Source organism: Eretmochelys imbricata, chromosome 1 (genome assembly GCF_965152235.1).
Source record: "Eretmochelys imbricata isolate rEreImb1 chromosome 1, rEreImb1.hap1, whole genome shotgun sequence".
Taxonomy (NCBI): Eukaryota; Metazoa; Chordata; order Testudines; family Cheloniidae; genus Eretmochelys; species Eretmochelys imbricata.
The window spans coordinates 55,985,641-56,003,232 of NC_135572.1; the positions used below are offsets into that span (position 1 = coordinate 55,985,641).

The 17,592-nt window shown below is 43.0% G+C and overlaps 1 protein-coding gene across 1 annotated transcript in view; it reads left to right on the plus strand.

Moving 5' to 3' along the window:
* COG6 (component of oligomeric golgi complex 6) overlaps positions 1–17,592 on the plus strand; it is a 101,517-nt gene that overhangs the window by 70,270 nt on the left and 13,655 nt on the right. Inside the window, exons 14-15 of the mRNA XM_077810697.1 lie at positions 16,430–16,561; positions 17,342–17,509. Of these exons, the coding sequence (XP_077666823.1) occupies positions 16,430–16,561; positions 17,342–17,509 (300 nt within the window). The remainder of the gene's footprint in view (positions 1–16,429; positions 16,562–17,341; positions 17,510–17,592) is intronic.

Genomic DNA, 17,592 nt, shown 5'->3' on the forward strand with positions numbered 1-17,592 from the left:
CACAACATCCCTTCAGAACAACTTGTGATGTTGGCCATTATCTTCCTCATCACCATCACTTTCCTCCCAAGGACTACATTTCTCTCTCTCCCCCCCCTCCCCACCTCCTGAGCACAGGCTGGGATACAGCTTTTATGTTACACTGACACCACTCTGTCTAATGCATATTCAGGAGGGGTTTCTCCTCTCTTATTTGTATTTCCTCACCCTACTAATGTTGGGGTGTCATTCTCTTGTAGGTTAGCATATTAATGATCTCAACTTATTATCATGTATGTCAGCTCATTGCCATGGCACTCTTGTGGTCAGACATTTATGGATGTTCTATCCAAAAACTGGTGTTAGCTCATGTTCCTGTGGCTGGCTGATGTCATTATGGACAAAATCCCGCCCCCACTCCTGCCCCCCCCCGTGTCGCCATGCCTAGAGTGGGCCACAGATGAGAATGCCCAGACTCAGGACAGACTGCCAGAAAATAGGGCAGACACCTCAAACCGGTGGTATATTCTATCATTAGATTTCACCACGCCAGTAATAAAAGGGTACTCGTGGATTATTGTACTAGTTTACCACAGAGTACAGACAGCCAGGCAAACTGGGTCTTATGATGTTAGATTATTAAAACCAAAGCGGCCACACATTAGGTTTTTCCAGCCCCAAAGCGTTGGTCACTCACCCAAGTTCCCTGGATACTTCAGGATATCATCAACAACAGCGCCGTTAGCTAATCCTTAGTAAACTAACTAAATATATATTAATTAAGAAAAAGAAATGAGTTATTGGAAAGGTTAAAAGCAGATAAAATACATTACAGTTAAATCAGAATATATGAGTCCACTTGATTGCAGAGATACCGTGTCTGCTAATTCTCCATTAGTCTTTCAGGGCTTTCCCAAAACTAGCTTTTTGGGGATTTCAGTCCAGTGGCTCAAAACTCCCCCTGTTTAGAATTCAGCAGATTAGAGATGGCAGGATCATGCCCAAGGCTTCTCTTTTTATAGTTAAAACAGGCTAGCAAGCTGACCATCGTTATTACCATGTGGGAATTTCCTTTGATGAAGAATAGGTAATTCAAACAGTCTGAATCTCTATTGTGAAACCAACCACACCCGCTTTGAAGTTAACCTTCTACTTCCCATGTATACACACAATCCACAATGTATATTGATTTAGGTAAGGTAATTGCTGGCCATTCATTATAACAGGGCTAGATAATTGAAGACAATACAGGTAATATCATTAGTTTCGTGCAGTATATACACATCTTTGATCTGAAGGTTGATTGAGTACAGGATACAGACAGATGAAAACAATACCATCCACATTTTCCTTGATCTCTTATCAACACAAGTGAAAGGACTGGTGTCTGCTAGCCCATTTAACATCCCTTTGATACAAACACACAATTGAATTAGCCTGACAGCATTGCACTGCCCCTTGACATGCCTTTAAAGGTTACACACAAGTGAACTGGCCTGTTAATTTTAACCTGAGCTGGTTTGTTGGCGTCACGCATTCTGTTTCCAGTTCCTCAAAACTTAGGGGTGACCATTAGGTCATTTGTCTGTGCCAGAGTTCATAGACCTCAAGCCTTAGGCTAACTGCTGAAGCCAGTGTCTTACAGGGTACAGGCCTGTAAGTTCCTTGCATTACTGCTGACTATAATAAAAGACAGAATATAATGAAAGCAAGACAGAGAATATAATAAAGGCAAGCTAGCCCTATGGACTACATTACTTCCATGTTGCTGTGCCTCTGTGCCACAGATACTTCCGACAGTTCATTGTGGGCAAGGAGTGCAGTGCATTGTGGGCACTATGAGTGCAGAGTTCTTCCTTTCAGCCTTTTGGCCACTCCAAGGGTCTTTACAAAGGTCTTCTCAGTAGTTGCAGCCCATCTTTGACAGCTGGGAATAGTCATACTCCCCTACCTGGAGAATTGACTCCTCAAAGTTTGTTCCTTCCAGAGGTTCAGTCAGCAATCAACAAGGCCCCTAGCCCTCTTCCAGTCACTGGGTCTTTGTCTCAATGCAGAAAAATCGACAGCAACACTTGTCTAACATATCAACTTGATCGGAACCATCCTGGACTAGATGACCAGCATGGCTGTAATAGGGTGCAGGCAGGCCCCTCTATCTTCTGCCTCTTCTGCACCAACAAACCAGCAAGAGATCTCTGCTTTGGTGCAATCACCCGTGCTCTTTATTTACAGTACAAGTTCCCACCACCTTGTAGATACAGACAGCGTCAGGCTCACAGCCTCAGGGACTGCTAGCTTTTGCAGCCAACAGGGGAGGGGGCCTCTAGCTCCTCCCTTTTCTCTTCCCTGGCTTCCTTCCTGCCAGCCTTTATGTAGCCCCTTGCTAACGAGGCTGGCAGCTGTCCCCTATTTGCCATTTAGGCCTGGGCTTACTCAGCCAGCTCCAGTTCCCCTTTCCTGATTGGAGCTGGTGTGACAGAGGGCTGGCTCAGGGTTACCCTGTCACAGTGACATACCAGGTTTGTCATGTTGTGCAACCTCATTTCCTCTGTGCAGCAGAGTCCTTAGACCATAGCAAGGTCTTTCCTTCAACTTCTAGGCTATGTGGCCACCTGCACATTTATAATACCCCATGCCAGACTCCATTCTTGATGCCTACAAAGCTATCTCAAAGCCATTATACTCCCAACAAGCACTACCTGTCTGTGTGAATGTTGGTTCATCAGAGAGTCCGCAGGTCCTTCCACCACCTGAGGGATTCCTCAGTTTGTGTGGGAGACCCATTCTTTTCCCCTACAAAAGTCATCACCACAGAAACCTCACTGTTAGGTTGGGAAACTCACCTCGGAGACTTCATGGCACAAGGCAAATGGACTCCACAGAAGTCATCCCTTCATTCAACCTATTAGAACTCAGACGGTTGGATATACCTTCATTTCCTACCCAGGAACAGGGGTTATATAATAAAAGTTATGATGGACAGCAGGGCAACAATGTACTATATAAACCACCAGGGAGGAGTAAAATCAAAGCCATTATGTGCAGAATCAATACAACTTTGGAATTGGTGCATACTGCACCGAATAGACCTCTCAGCAGTCCATTTTGCAGGGCTGGAGAACACTATAGCAGACACCTTGAGAAGACTTTTCTGTCAAAATCATGAATGGGAACTAAGTGATTCTGTATTTTGGAACTTCTTTATCTTCTACACCATCTCAGAGACATCTCTTCACAACACTGTCCAACATGAAATGCAAACTTTTCTACTCAAGGGGAGGTTTTGGTTGTAACTCTCTGGAAATTGCCTTTCTCACTCCTTTGCCTCAAACGCTGCTATATGTCTGTCATGCAACACCGCTGCTCCTTGGGGTCCTGAAACAGGAAAGAGCATTAACTTATTCTCATAGCTCTATCATGTCTGAGGCAGGTACGATTCCCCAATCTGATTTGCCTATCTGTGAAGTCACGTCTCCACCTTCCCAGGTTGACAGACCTTGTCAAGGTTCCTTCCCCACTCTGAACTCTAGGGTACAGATGTGGGGACCTGCATGAAAGACCCCCTAAGCTTATTCTTACCATCTTAAGTTAAAAACTTCCTCAAGGTACAAACTTTGCCTTGTCCTTGAACCCTATGCTGCCACCACCAAGCGTGTTAAACAAAAAACAGGGAAAGAGCCCACATGGAGATGTCTTCCACCCCCCACACCCCCCCCCCCGCAAAATATCCCCCCAAGCCCTACACCCCCTTTCCTGGGGAAAGCTTGATAAAAATCCTCACCAATTTGTACAGGTGAACACAGACCCAAACCCTTGGATCTTAAGAACAATGAAATATCAATCAGGTTCTTAAAAAAAGAATTTTAATTAAAGAAAAAGTAAAAGAATCACCTCTGTAAAAATCAGGATGATAAATACTTTACAGGGTAATCCGATTCAAAACATAGAGAATCCCTCTAGGCAAAACCTTAAGTTACAAAAAGACACAAAAACAGGAATATACATTCCATTCAACACAGCTATTTTACCAGACATTAAAAAACGAAATCAAACGCATTTCTAGCTAGATTACTTACTAACTTTTTACAGGAGTTCTGAGCTGCATTCCTGATCTGTTCCCGGCAAAAGCATCACACAGACAGCCAGACCCTTTGTTCCCCCCCTCACCTCCAGCTTTGAAAGTATCTTGTCCCCTCATTGGTCATTTTGGTCAGGTGCCAGCGAGGTTATCTTAGCTTCTTAACCCTTTACAGGTGAAACGGTTTTTCCTCTGGCCAGGAGGGATTTTATCGCACTGTGGACAGAAAGGTGGTTACCCTTTCCTTTATATTTGTGACATGCTCCCCAAATCACAGATAGGGTGAAACACTGGCTGTGATTTCTTCCTGGAGCTCTAGGAGAAAACAGAGTTAATAAGACACATGCACCTTTAAATATACTACCAAGTGTATAAAGACTAACAATATTTTCCACATCTCAAGGACGATTTTAACCTGTTGATTCTGGGAAACTTTCACGGGAGAGTGCATCAGCCACTTTGTTAGAAGCTCCTGAGATGTGTTGTATGTCAAAATCAAAATTTTGGAGAGCTAAACTCCACCGAATAAGTTTTTTGTTATTTCCTATGGCGGTATGAAGCCACTGTAGCGCAGCATGGTCGGTCTGCAGGTGGAAACGGCGTCCCTAAACGTATGGGCGTAGCTTTTCCAGAGCGTAGACAATGGCGTAACATTCCTTTTCACTGATTGACCAGTGGCTTTCACTCTCGGACAGCTTCTTGCTGAGAAACACGACAGGATGGAACTCTTGTTTCGATCCTTCCTGCATTAAGACTGCTCCCACACCACATTCGGACGCATCTGTGGTTACTAGGAACGGTTTGTCAAAGTCTGGGGCCCTTAGCACAGGGTCAGACATGAGTGTTGCTTGAAGCTGGTTAAAGGCCTTCTGACACTCTTCAGTCCACTGAACTGCATGTGGCTGTTTCGTTTTGGGTTAGGTCTGTCAGTGGGGTGCGATTTGGCTGTATTGCGATACAAATCGCCTGTAATATCCAGCCAAGCCTAAGAAGGATTGGACCTGTTTCTTTGACTTTGGGACAGGCCACTTTTGGATAGCATCCACTTTGGCCTGTAGGGGGTTGATAGTTCCTTGACCCACCTGGTGTCCAAGGTAAGTCACTCTGTTTAGGCCTATTTGACACTTCTTAGCCTTAACAGTTAGTCCTGCCTCCCTTATGCACTCAAAGACTTTTTGTAGATGTTCCAGGTGGTCTGCCCAGAAATAAAAAAATATGGCCGCATTGTCAAGGTAAGCGACTGCACGTTCTCTCAATCCCGCTAGGAGACCATCTACAAGTCTTTGGAAGGTGGCGGGTGCATTCCGCAGACTGAAAGGGAGCACATTAAATTCATACAGCCCGACATATGTGGTAAAGGCTGACCTTTCCTTGGCGGATTTATCTAGCAGTACCTGCCAGTACCCCTTGGTTAAGTCCAAGGTAGAGATGAACTGGGTTCGTCCCAGTTTCTCCAATAGTTCATCTGTGCGTAGCATTAGATAGTTGTCTGGGTGAGTTACAGCATTTAGCTTACGGTAGTCCACGCAAAAACGTATCTCCCCATCTGGTTTGGGAACTAGAACCACTGGAGATGGCCATGCACTGCCAGAGGGGTGGATTACACCCATGTGTAGCATACCGTGGATCTCCTGTTCTATAGCAGTTTTAGCTTGAGGAGACACCCGATAAGGTTGGGCTTTAATTGGGTGAGCATTACCTGTGTCAATGGAGTGGTATGCCTGTTCAGTCAGTCCTGGGGTGGCTGAGAACGTCGGCGTGTAGCTAGTGCACAGCTCCTTGATCTGCTGTCACTGCATACGCCCAAGGGTCATGGAGAGGTTCACCTCTTCCACGCTACCATCACTTTTCCTTTCATAGTGGACACCTTCAGGCCACTCAGCATCATCTCCTCCCTGGGCTGTAAACTGACAAACCTTTAATTCTCTGGAATAAAAGGGCTTTAGAGAATTAATATGGTACACCTTAGGCTTTCAGTTGGAGGTGGGGAATGCTATGAGGTAATTAACAGCTCCCAGGCGTTCTTGGTCCGTGAATGGCCCTTCCCACGACGCTTCCATTTTATGGGCCTGGAGCGCCTTTAAGACCATGACCTGGTCCCTGAATTTGAAGGAACACTCTCTGGCATGTTTATCATACCAGGCTTTTTGCTCTTTTTGAGCATCCTGTAGGTTTTCTTTAGCAAGGGCTAAAGAGATTCGGAGGGTGTTTTGTAGGTTGGTTACAAAGTCCAGAATGTTAGTTCCTGGAGAAGGTATAAATCCCTCCCATTGCTGCTTCACCAACTGTAATGGCCCCTTAACCTCGCAGCCATATACAAGTTCAAATGGTGAAAACCCTAAACTGGGATGTGGTACAGCTCTGTAGGCAAAGAGCAACTGCTGCAACACTAGGTCCCAATCATTGGAGTGCTCATTTACAGATTTACATATCATGGCCCCCAAAGTTCCATTAAACTTCTCCACCAGGCCATTCGTTTGATGATGGTAAGGGGGTGGCAACCAAGTGATTCACCCCAGGAGCTTCCCAAAGGCTTTCCATAGTTCCTGCATCTGTGAGGATGTTGGAGGGCCAACCTACCCTGGCAAAAATGTCTGTTAGTGCCTGGCACACACTTTTAGCCCTGGTGTTGCTTAGAGCTACTGCTTCTGGCCATCGGGTGGCAAAATCCATGCAAGTCAGTATGTACTGCTTTCCTCTGGGTGTTTTTTTTCGGAAAAGGACCCAGAATATCCACAGCCACTCGCTGAAATGGAACCTCAATGCTGGGGAGTGGCTGGAGAGGGGCTTTGACCTGGTCTTGGGGTTTTCCCACTCTTTGGCACACCTCACAAGACCGGACATAAGTAGAAACATCCCTCCCAGTGGAACAACTTTCCCAAATGGTCTTTGGTTCTGTTCACCCCAGCATGGCCACTAGGATGATCGTGGTCTAAGCTTAATAGCTTTACCCGGTGTTTAGTTGGATCTACCAACTGTCTGTGAGGATGCCAGTCTTCCTGGTGTCCACCAGAAAGAGTTTCCTTGTATAAAAGTCCTCTTTCTACAACAAACCTGGATTGATTAGAAGAGCTGAGAGGTGGTGGGTTGCTCCGTGCCACCGTCCAAGCTCTCTGGAGGCTTTCATCTGCTTCCTGTTCGGTCTGGAACTGTTCTCTTGATGCTGGAGACATCAGTTCCTCATTGGATTGTGGACCTGGGCTTGGTCCCTCTGGAAGCGATGAAGATGACAGGGCTGTTTCCGTTGACTGACTGTGAACTGTTCTCTGCTGGTGCACTATGTTGGGGTTCAGGCTCCGGCTGAGCCTCTTGTGTAGGGTTATCTGCTGCTGCCAGTGCAGGTTCAGTGAGGCCTTCTGGTTTTGGGGTTGCAAGTACTGGATTCAGTGCTGGCAATGGTTCTGGTGTTGGTTGTTCCGCTGGTTCTGGTTCTGGGACTGGCTCTGTTTGGGTCTCTGTGACTGGGTCCACTACTGCTGTTGCAGATGTTGGCATGGGGTCCAGTTCCATCACCTCTGACCGGGTCCTGGTAGAAGTTTCCGGAACAGAGCTAGGTGTGACAGCTTGCTTAGCCTGGCTGCGGGTGACCATTCCCACCCTCTTGGCTAGCTTCACATGATTGGCCAAGTCTTCCCCCAACAGCATGAGGATGGGATAATCATCATAGACTGCAAAAGTCCATGTTCCTGACCAGCCCTAGTACTGGACCGGCAACTAGGCTGTAGGCAAGTCAAAAGAGTTTGACTTGAAGGGTTGAATCATCACTTGGACCTCTGGATCAATTAAATTGGAGTCCACTAAGGAAGCATGGATAGCTGACACTTGTGCTCTGATGTCCCTCCACGTGGTATCCTTCTTCCCACCCTCACTCACAGTTTCCCTCTGCTCTGAGGGTATCTGGGAGGTATCTGGGCCTGAGGACCTCTGGTGTGATTCCAGTGCAATGAACTGTAATCTGTTGGGGTTCTTGGGGCAGTTGGTCTTTACATGCCCCAGCTAGTTACATTTAAAACATCGGCCAGCTGACGGGTCACTGGGGCGAGGTGGGTTGGTGGAGAACGGTGTGGCGGGACGATAAGGTGTCTGGAGGGTTCCTTGGGGGGTAGGTGAAGCCTTGGGCTGCCCCCGGTAGTTGGGTGTGGTCTGAGGTTGTCCCTTCTGGTATCCGCTCCAACTGCAACCAGTTTTTTTCTTTTCTGCCACTTCCACCCATTTGGCTCCAATCTCCCCCGCCTCGATTACAGTTTTGGGCTTCCCATCTAGGATGTATCTTTCTATTTCCTTAGGAACACCCTCTAAGAACTGCTCCATTTGCATTAGGAAGGGCAAATCTTCTGGAGATTTAACATTTGCTTCTGATATCCAGGCATCCCAATGTTTCACAATGTGGTAGGCATGTCGGGTAAATGACACGTCTGGTTTCCACCTTCGGGCTCTGAACCACCGACGGGAATGCTCGGGTGTTAGCCCCATTTTGACTCTCGCCTGGGTTTTAAACAGTTCATAATTGTTCATGTGTTCCTTAGGCATTTCAGCCACCACCTCAGCAAAGGGTCCACTGAGCTGCAGCCTCAGCTCTACCATGTATAGGTCTGTAGAAATGCTGTACCCAAGGCAGGCCCTTTTGAAATTTTCTGAGAAGGCCTCGGTATCATTGCCTGCCTTGTAGGTGGGGAACTTTCTGGGATGGGAAATGGTACCTGGAGAAGGATTGCTAGGGTTTGTTGGTATATTCTGCTGAGCCTTTGCCTTCTCCATCTCCAGTGCATGCTTCCTCTTTTTCCTTCTCCTCCAGTTCTTTTTCCCTTGCCTCCATGGCTCTCTTGTGGGCAGCCTCTAGGGCTTTTTCTGCCTCTTTCGCTACCTCCAGTCTGGTTAACTCCAATTGTGTTGTGCCTTGGTTTCTGTCATCTTAGCCTCTCTGTTTTTAACTGTACACCCAAGAGTTAGAAAGAAAACCACAAAAAACAAACCCTGGCTTGTAAAATTTTGCTGTGCTTTAACCTGATACCTGTGTTCTCTGATAGCTATTCTCAGCCTACAGAAAAATCCTTTTAAAAAAAAAGACTAACACCTTTGTCTCCAGGCAAATAGACAAAAAACCCCTCTAGCTGCTCTTAGCTAAAAAAAACAAAACCCAACCTCTTCACATCTGTGAATTTCCCTGCAGAAGGTTAACTACCCTGCCTTTAGGTAGAGAAAACTCCAGCTCAAAAAAGAAAAATCCCTTTGTTATGCCTCCGTCCCCCCCAGCTGCTCCGTCCCCCCAGGCAGAGACATAGAATTTATAGCTGCAGTCCTCTTTTACAAAACCTTTTAAAATCTTGCTGCGCTTCTGGTGTTCAAGATATTTTGCTCCATTATCTCCTCCTTTCCCCTCTGCTACAGAGTCCTTGTCTTTTTAGACTCTATGGTTGAGAAGAATGGGAGCAGCAGCAGGTCCATCCCTCCTTATATCATAGAATATCAGGGTTGGAAGGGACCTCAGGAGGTCACCTAGTCGAACCCCCTGCTCAAAGCAGGACCGATCCCCAACTAAATCATCTCAGCCAGGGCTTTGTCAAGCCTAACCTGAAAAACTTCTAAGGAAGAAGATTCCACCACCTCCCTAAGTAACGCATTCCAGTGTTTCATCACCCTCCTAGTGAAAAAGTTTTTCCTAATATCCAACCTAAATCTCCCCCACTGCAACTTGAGACCATTACTCCCTGTTCTGTCATCTGCTACCACTGAGAACAGTCTAGAGCCATCCTCTTTGGAACCCCCTTTCAGGTAGTTGAAAGCAGCTATCAAATCCCCCTTCATTCTTCTCTTTCACAGACTAAACAATCCCAGTTCCCTCAGCCTCTCCTCATAACTCATGTGTTCCAGTCCCCTAAACATTTTTGTTGCCCTCTGCTGGACTCTTTCCAATTTTTCCACATCCTTCTTATAGTGTGGGGCCCAAAATTGGACACAGTACTCCAGATGAGGCCTCACCAGTGTCAAATAGAGGGGAACGATCACGTCCCTCTGTCTGCTGGCAATGCCCCTACTTAAATATCCCAAAATGCCATTGGCCTTCTTGGCAACAAGGGCACACTGTTGACTCATATCCAGCTTCTCGTCCACTGTAACCCCTAGGTCCTTTTCTGTAGAACTGCTGCCGAGCCATTCAGTCCCTAGTCTGTAGCGGTGCATTGAATTCTACCGTCCTAAGTGCGGGACTCTGCACTTGTGCTTGTTGAACCTCATCAGATTTCTTTTGGCCCAATCCTCCAATTTGTCTAGGTCTCTCTGTATCCTATCCCTACCTTCCAGCATATCTACCTCTCCTCCCAGTTTAGTGTCATCTGCAAATTTGCTGAGGGTGCAGTCCACACCATCCTCCAGATCATTTGATTTACTTTTGGGTTTCACCTTTATTTAGTGGATAACAAGTAAGCTCTATAGAAAGGGGCCTTAAAGGGACTAATATTTGGGGCTTTATTTTCATTCTAAAATAAAAATTCTACACAACCTTGTGCTTTGACAGATGAAACTGCCCACCATCTTACTGGCTAGTATCCTTCTCGTTTCCTTTTGCTGATGATATTTATAGTTTGATAAGTACTTGCTTCCCCATATCCCTTATCTTCTCTTTGAGTGATTCTGTAAAGGAGTCGTAATTCTTGGTATAAAGTGCTTCTATCACAAATTCAGAATGGTTTTACTACAGGATCAAGTAAGATAGTTTATGCCTATGTTCTATCAGTTTTCAGCAAGGCAAAATGTTGAGTGGGTATCCCAAAGATAGGTTCTAGGATTGGTGGTATTTAATATACTTATCAATGATGGGAAAATGAGTGAGGTGGCAAAACTTGTAGATGAAAAGATTGTTTCAGTTAGTTAAGACTAGACAAGGTTATCAGGAATTTGAAAAGAACTTAACAAAGCTAGGTGAATGGGCAGCAGGATATTGATTGAAAATCAATATTGACATGTGCAAGATAATGCACACTAGAAGGAATAGATTATGCTATTCATACATCTTACTGGGTTCTAAAATAACTGTAAACTCAGGTTAAAGACCTGGGCATCATTGTGACCAGCTGAATGAAGATCTCTGCTCAGTGTGTGGTGGTAATAGTCCAAAAAGCAAACAAAATGTTAGTATGTGTAAACAGTGGGAGAGAAAATAATACAGAAAATATTATAATTCCAATATATAAATCATTTTGTGTTCCCTTAACTAAAATTTAACACTGTATTCTGTGTATCTCATCTCAAAAACTGATATAGCAGAAATTGAGGGGTATTGTGAGAGGCAAAGAGAATGACAAGGAATCTGGAAACACTTTCAAATGCAAGAGGACTGGGACTATTTACAGAGGAAATAAGGGGTGTTATGACAGAGGTATACAAAATAATGAATGGTTTCAGAGTGGTAGCCGTGTTAGTCTGTATCAGCAAAAAGAACGAGGAGTACTTGTGGCACCGTAGAGACTAACAAATTTATTTGGGCATAAGCTTTCGTGAGCTAAAACCCACTTCATCAGATGAATGCAATGGAAAATACAGTAGGAAGATATAGATATAGATATATACACACACAGAGAACATGAAAAAATGGGTGTTGCCATACCAACTATAACAAGACTAATCAATTAAGATGAGCTATTATCGGGAGAAAAAAAACTTTTGTAGTGATAATCAGGATGGCCCATTTCCAACAGTTGAGAAGAAGGTGTGAGTAACAGTAGGGGAAAAATTAGCATGGAGAAATAGTTTTTACTTTGTGTAATGACCCATCCACTCCCAGTCTTTATTCAAGCCTAATTTAATGGTGTCCAGTTTGCAAATTAATTCCAATTCTGCAGTTTCTCATTGGAGTCTGTTTTTGAATTTTTTTTGTTGGAGTATTGCGACTTTTAGGTCTGTAATTGAGTGACCAGGGAGGTTGAAGTGTTCTCCGACTGGTTTTTGAATAGGAAGCTCTACTATTCTTGAGAGTATAGTATAAAAAGTCTACTCTTTCTCATAATACTACAATAAGATATTCAATAAACTTAAATCTAAAAATGGATAAAAATATTCATATGGTAATATATGCAAATGAAATATTTTTAAGAGTTAAGGGAGTTAAAAGTGTTAAAAATGGTTAATGGGATTAAACCAGCTGCTAACTGCCTCATCTTAGGAGGAAGTCTCACTTTATTGGCAGGTTATTCCATAATTGTCCCTACGGGGTGTTTTTCACATTCCTTTGAGGCATCTGGTTCTGTTTCCTGTTGTGATAATTGGGCACAGTAATTTATCCTAATTGTGGGCTCAGCTGTATGTAAAAGTTCATAAGATGTCACAATGATCTATAATAAATATTTATGGAAAAAGACAAGAAAGGGAGACAGACTGTATTAGTCCAAGCTAAAAGGCCTACTGATATAACTCAAGAACTGTGTTAAGACCATACTTGGTAAACAAGGAAAGTGTGGACCAGAAATCAGTGAACCAAAATTGGCGTGTCAGAAACTAGGCCTAGTTGGTGGACAAAATGATGAGGGGGTAGACTATATTTCTCACCATTCCCTTTGTGGGTCCTGAAAGAAAGAGTCTTTGGGAGAGAAATTGGCTATTGGAGGGAGCTTCATCATCATGGCTGCCACCCCCACCATCTCCTGGGACCCTGGGCCTTTGTCATCCTGATCCTGAGAGATATCCTGACCAAACTGGGCGAGAAAGAGGGACCCAGATGATATTACCTCTTCTATGCTCCAGCTGAATCCCAAACACCATGTGGAATGAAATGGGATCAGACTTTAACAACAACAGCAGCTCCAATCTGTCTCAGCTAACTTCTTCCTCTCTTTTCACCAGAAGGCCAGATATTACCATCTTTATTACCATGTGAGACTGTCAACAAGGGGAAGAGAGGGGGGATTTCTTTCTAAAAACTCCAGCTAAAGGATAAGGGATGTTGTTAAATGAAAGCCTTTCCTAATACTTTACATTTCAAATGCTTTAACTGGTCCCCCCCCCCCCTTTTTTTAAATACAAAGTTAAAAATTTTTTTTAAGGGAGTGTTTGCCATGGCATTAAGAGATCTGAAGTCTCTGTATACCAAACCCTGGACCTCGTTTAACACAGTTTAATGTTGGACAGTGACTAGATAATGTTAACACCTTTGGCCCATATATTCCATTTAAATTAATACAACATGCATCTCATACATGGACCACTGGTCTGATCCAGTGTAGCATTTCCTGTGATTCAAATCAATTCTACATTGATTTTTAAAAATTGCAAAATTGATGACATAACTATATACTCAAAACAATTTCCATAAAATAAAGTGTTTTATTTAGTTGTAACTAATTTTCATTACCTCTGTAAAAGTTTAAAAATACAGACAATCAGCTAAACATTTATACTGGAACTTTTTGTTGATTTTAAGTTAGTGGTGAATGTCATTTTTTTTTTTTTAATTAAGAGGGATCACAGGGTTATGTTTTTAATCATCCAGTTTTTTATTATTGTGTTTCAAAACCAAAAGGGGGGGGACAGCTTCTATTCTATTCACATCCCTACCTTTTTACCAGTTCATTGGATTGTGCTTATGTGAATGTATCAGCACACTGAAACTGTTTCTGAAAATGTTATGGTTTTCAGGGAAGATAATAGCACTAGAAAGTCTGTTGAGCTTACAGTATGCCATTTGCTAAGGATTCAGTGCACATCACCTGGCATGCACACTTGAGAATACTTGTTTGTAAAAGTAAAATGTGCTTATTGTTTTATTGTTTCTAGATTGTTTAACAGTTTCCCGTATTTCTTCATTATTGCTTGAATTATGTATTTTAAAGGAACTACTGTAAGATCTTAAGTCTCTTGATTTTTATGCCTGTTTCAGAGGATATTGAATATTCATTAAGTATATAAATGAAATAAAATTAATTTATAAAGCAATTTAAAAATCACTTTAAAAACTTTTTAGGAATACCAGTAAGTAATTACTAAACTTATTTTTTTGTAATCCAAATGAACCCTTTTTTAATTTAGACTATTTTTGTGTGAGAACTAGAAATGAATCTGATCTGGTTAAAATATAAGTTTGATTATAATGCTCCCTTGATAACTTAATTTGTTTGGGGTAGTCCAGAAGTCTTAAACTGTTTATCCGGAGATTTTAAATAAATTGCAGCTTAGATTCCTGGAACTGCTTTCTTTTTAAAGGTCCTCTCAGTTTTTGTTAGTTACTGTTCACATGCTGAATTCCAGATGATTAGACCATTTATTCCTGTCTATGCTCTATACATTTGACTTAGGGCTCTTTTATACCACTTGCTAATGCTGAATTGGAAATGTACTTTTGCTGTAGTGAGGGAAATAATGCAGAATGACTGTCTAGATTAAACTGAAATGTCAAGTCTCACAATATGGATGCAGTGCTGCCTGTTTTGATATATTTACGTTCTATGTCTAGTAGTCTGTGGAGAGAACAGAATCACATTTGAGCAATTCTTGATCTTGAGTACTGATGTGCCCCCACATTATATTAGTAAGTAAAAAGTGTCATTAGTACATAGAGCTACCAAAGTGTGTTTTTTCTCAAGATACCATGAGTTCAGGATTCTCACTCTTTGGTCCTCATGCATTCAGTATAAGTTATGATGGAAAACCCCTTGCTCTTAAGATTTTTGACCCTATGTGGCACATGTGAGTTTGTTTAAGAGCACTGCACTAGTCAGCATGCTTCCAGTGTCTCTGAGGCTCCAGTTCTGTGGTCAGCCAATAAAAGTTCCCAGCAGATTCAACCAACACAGTTTCAGTTCTTGCTGTAATCCTTTTTCTGCTTCTTTCCTGCTTCTGATTTGGCTCCTTAGGAGCTGTAATATTGTGCATCGGTAACACATGTAGATCCTCAGCTTGGTGCCTGAGGATAAGTAAATCTTGGCCTGTGGAGAGTATAGGCATTGGGAAGTTGTCTTGGTTCCCCAGACCAGACTTGAAGCATTGACACCTATGGCAAAGTTTGGTAGCAAGGGATCTTCTCCACAGTGCATCAGTTGTGTGGATCTTTCCATCCCCACTCAATACCAAACAATGCCTCCTAAGGACAAGAGCCTATACAGGAGCTCAGTGTCAGGGAGTCCTACCCATGCCACCTCAGCTTTTGTATGTCAGAGCCAACAGATTGGTTGAGCAACAAGGCCTTTCCCAGCGCCTCCTGTGTTCAGTGCATCAGCACTGTCAGAATAATGTATTGCCAGGGGACCTTTCTTGAACTTCCACAGGGTTCCTATCCTGAAGAAACAGTTCAGCATCTGTCTTCTCCATGCCTTCTTGAATTTGGTGTATCAGTTCTGGTGGAGCAGTTTAGAACCCTAGTCAGAGTTATTGGCATATCATTGCCACATTGGCTTTCTGGACTGGTGTCATTAGAGTTTGGGCACCGTTAGTAGTTTGAGCCCTCGTATTGTGTGGTTCCTGGTGTTCCTTGCACATTCATTGTTTGGTGTTAAATGCCTGAAGTCCTATAGCTGAGATGCTTTTGCACTATCTAAACTTCGACACATTCTCCCCAGTTCTACACCTGCCAGTGTGTGTTCCCTTGACCCACTGTGGTGGAAAGATTCTGTGGCACTAGTTCATACAGGCACTCCTAGCAAGTATGTTGACACTTGCAACACCCAACATATTTTGCTGACCTTTATATGAATAACTTTCACATGCCCTGAACAAAGTTGTGATTACTAGAACCAGGCACAGGCTGCTTCTGCGCAAGATCCAAGGGAGAGGAAAATTGTCCTTTCTTAACCAGAACACTCCCCTTTTTGATTCTGATTTTATTCAAGAAAGTTCTGTTATCCCAGCCTCTGTGGGGGATTTGTAGCGCACTCATTGCAGGATTTTGTTCACTTGATAGCCTCTGTTCCTCTGATTACTTTTCTTTCTGGAAACTGGGCAAGGTGTCTAAATTATTTGTCCATTATGAAGGGCTGTATAAATAGCACGATGTGCTATTGACTCACTTCCAGCACTCCAAACTTTAATAAAATGACTTAAGAATTTTATATTTTCCTCTACATTTTACAAGCCACTACAGATTTTAATTTTGCCAATTTCTGAAGCAGCCATGATGCATGTTGCTGAATACTAAATTTAATGCTAGAACTGAGATGTTGGTTGGTTTTCTTTATTGTCAGTAAGTGATATTGTAACGCTGCAAGTCATAGGCAAGTATATTTTGGAATTAGTTATAGATCTGTCCAGTGTCAAAATGTTGAACTCCATCTCTGCATGACTGTGTGTGACTTTACCAGTAGCTGATTGGTACCTACTAACATGGATACATACTGCTTATTATTTCCTGTGAATATAACACAAATAGGGAATAAACTATCTGTTGTCTAGGTTGAACTCCCACCACCTGATCTTGGCCCAAGCTCTGCACTGAATCAAACACTCGCATTGTTACGTGAGGTTCTGGCGTCCCATGACTCATCTGTTGTGCCATTGGATGCTCGTCAAGCTGACTTTGTACAGGTATAGTTTGTAGAGTTCATTTGAACACAGAGAAATATGCACATAATTTGGTCTCAATATAAAAAATACTGAAGAGGCATGAATTTGGTTTGCCAGAAGTTGGGAATGGGTGACAGGGGATGGATCACTTGATGATTACCTGTTCCGTTCATTCCCTCTGGGGCACCTGGCATTGGCCACTGTTGGAAGAAAGGATACCGGGCTAGATGGACCTTTGGTCTGACCCAGTATGGCCATTCTTATGGTTTTTGTCTGCAGTTGTTTATAGGCTTCCTCCCACCCCCTCCACCCCCGATTTTAATACTGATAACACTGTGGTTAATAAAATCGATAATTACATTACAGCATGGAATGTCCTATGACAATATCCAAATTCTATTATCCTATTGATTGTTATTTTTCTTAAATTACATATATATACTATGCACATATGTTTGGTCCTGCCCCAGTGTGGGCATATGGACTAGGTGACCTCTTGAGGCCCCTCCCACCCGTACATCTTTATGATTCTATGAACCACCAATCTTCTCTTCTAAGTTGCTCCATGTCCTGCGTGGGTAAAACCTGTTCCTTTCAGGTTCTTATATCACACCACTAATCTGGTAGCTGATCACCTGCTGGTCAAGAGCTATTTTCCACTAGATCTCAATAGGGGACCTCTCATTTCTTTTTATTTTGTTCTGGGAAATAAATAGATGATAAAGGCAAAATGGTCATTACCCCGCAAGTCTAAAGTTTCATGAAACATTTTTTTCCCTCTTGTTCATATTGCCCTTTTAGGTTCTGTCTTGTGTGCTAGATCCATTATTACAGCTATGTACAGTATCTGCTAGTAATTTAGGCACAGCTGACATGGCAACCTTCATGGTGAATTCACTTTATATGATGAAGACTACCCTGGCTCTCTTTGAATTCACTGACAAACGTCTGGAAATGTTACAATTTCAGGTAAGTGTCAAGAATAAGTGCAAAGGTAATTACATATTGTTTTGTAGCTGGTAAGCTGTGAATAGCAGACATAACCAACATTT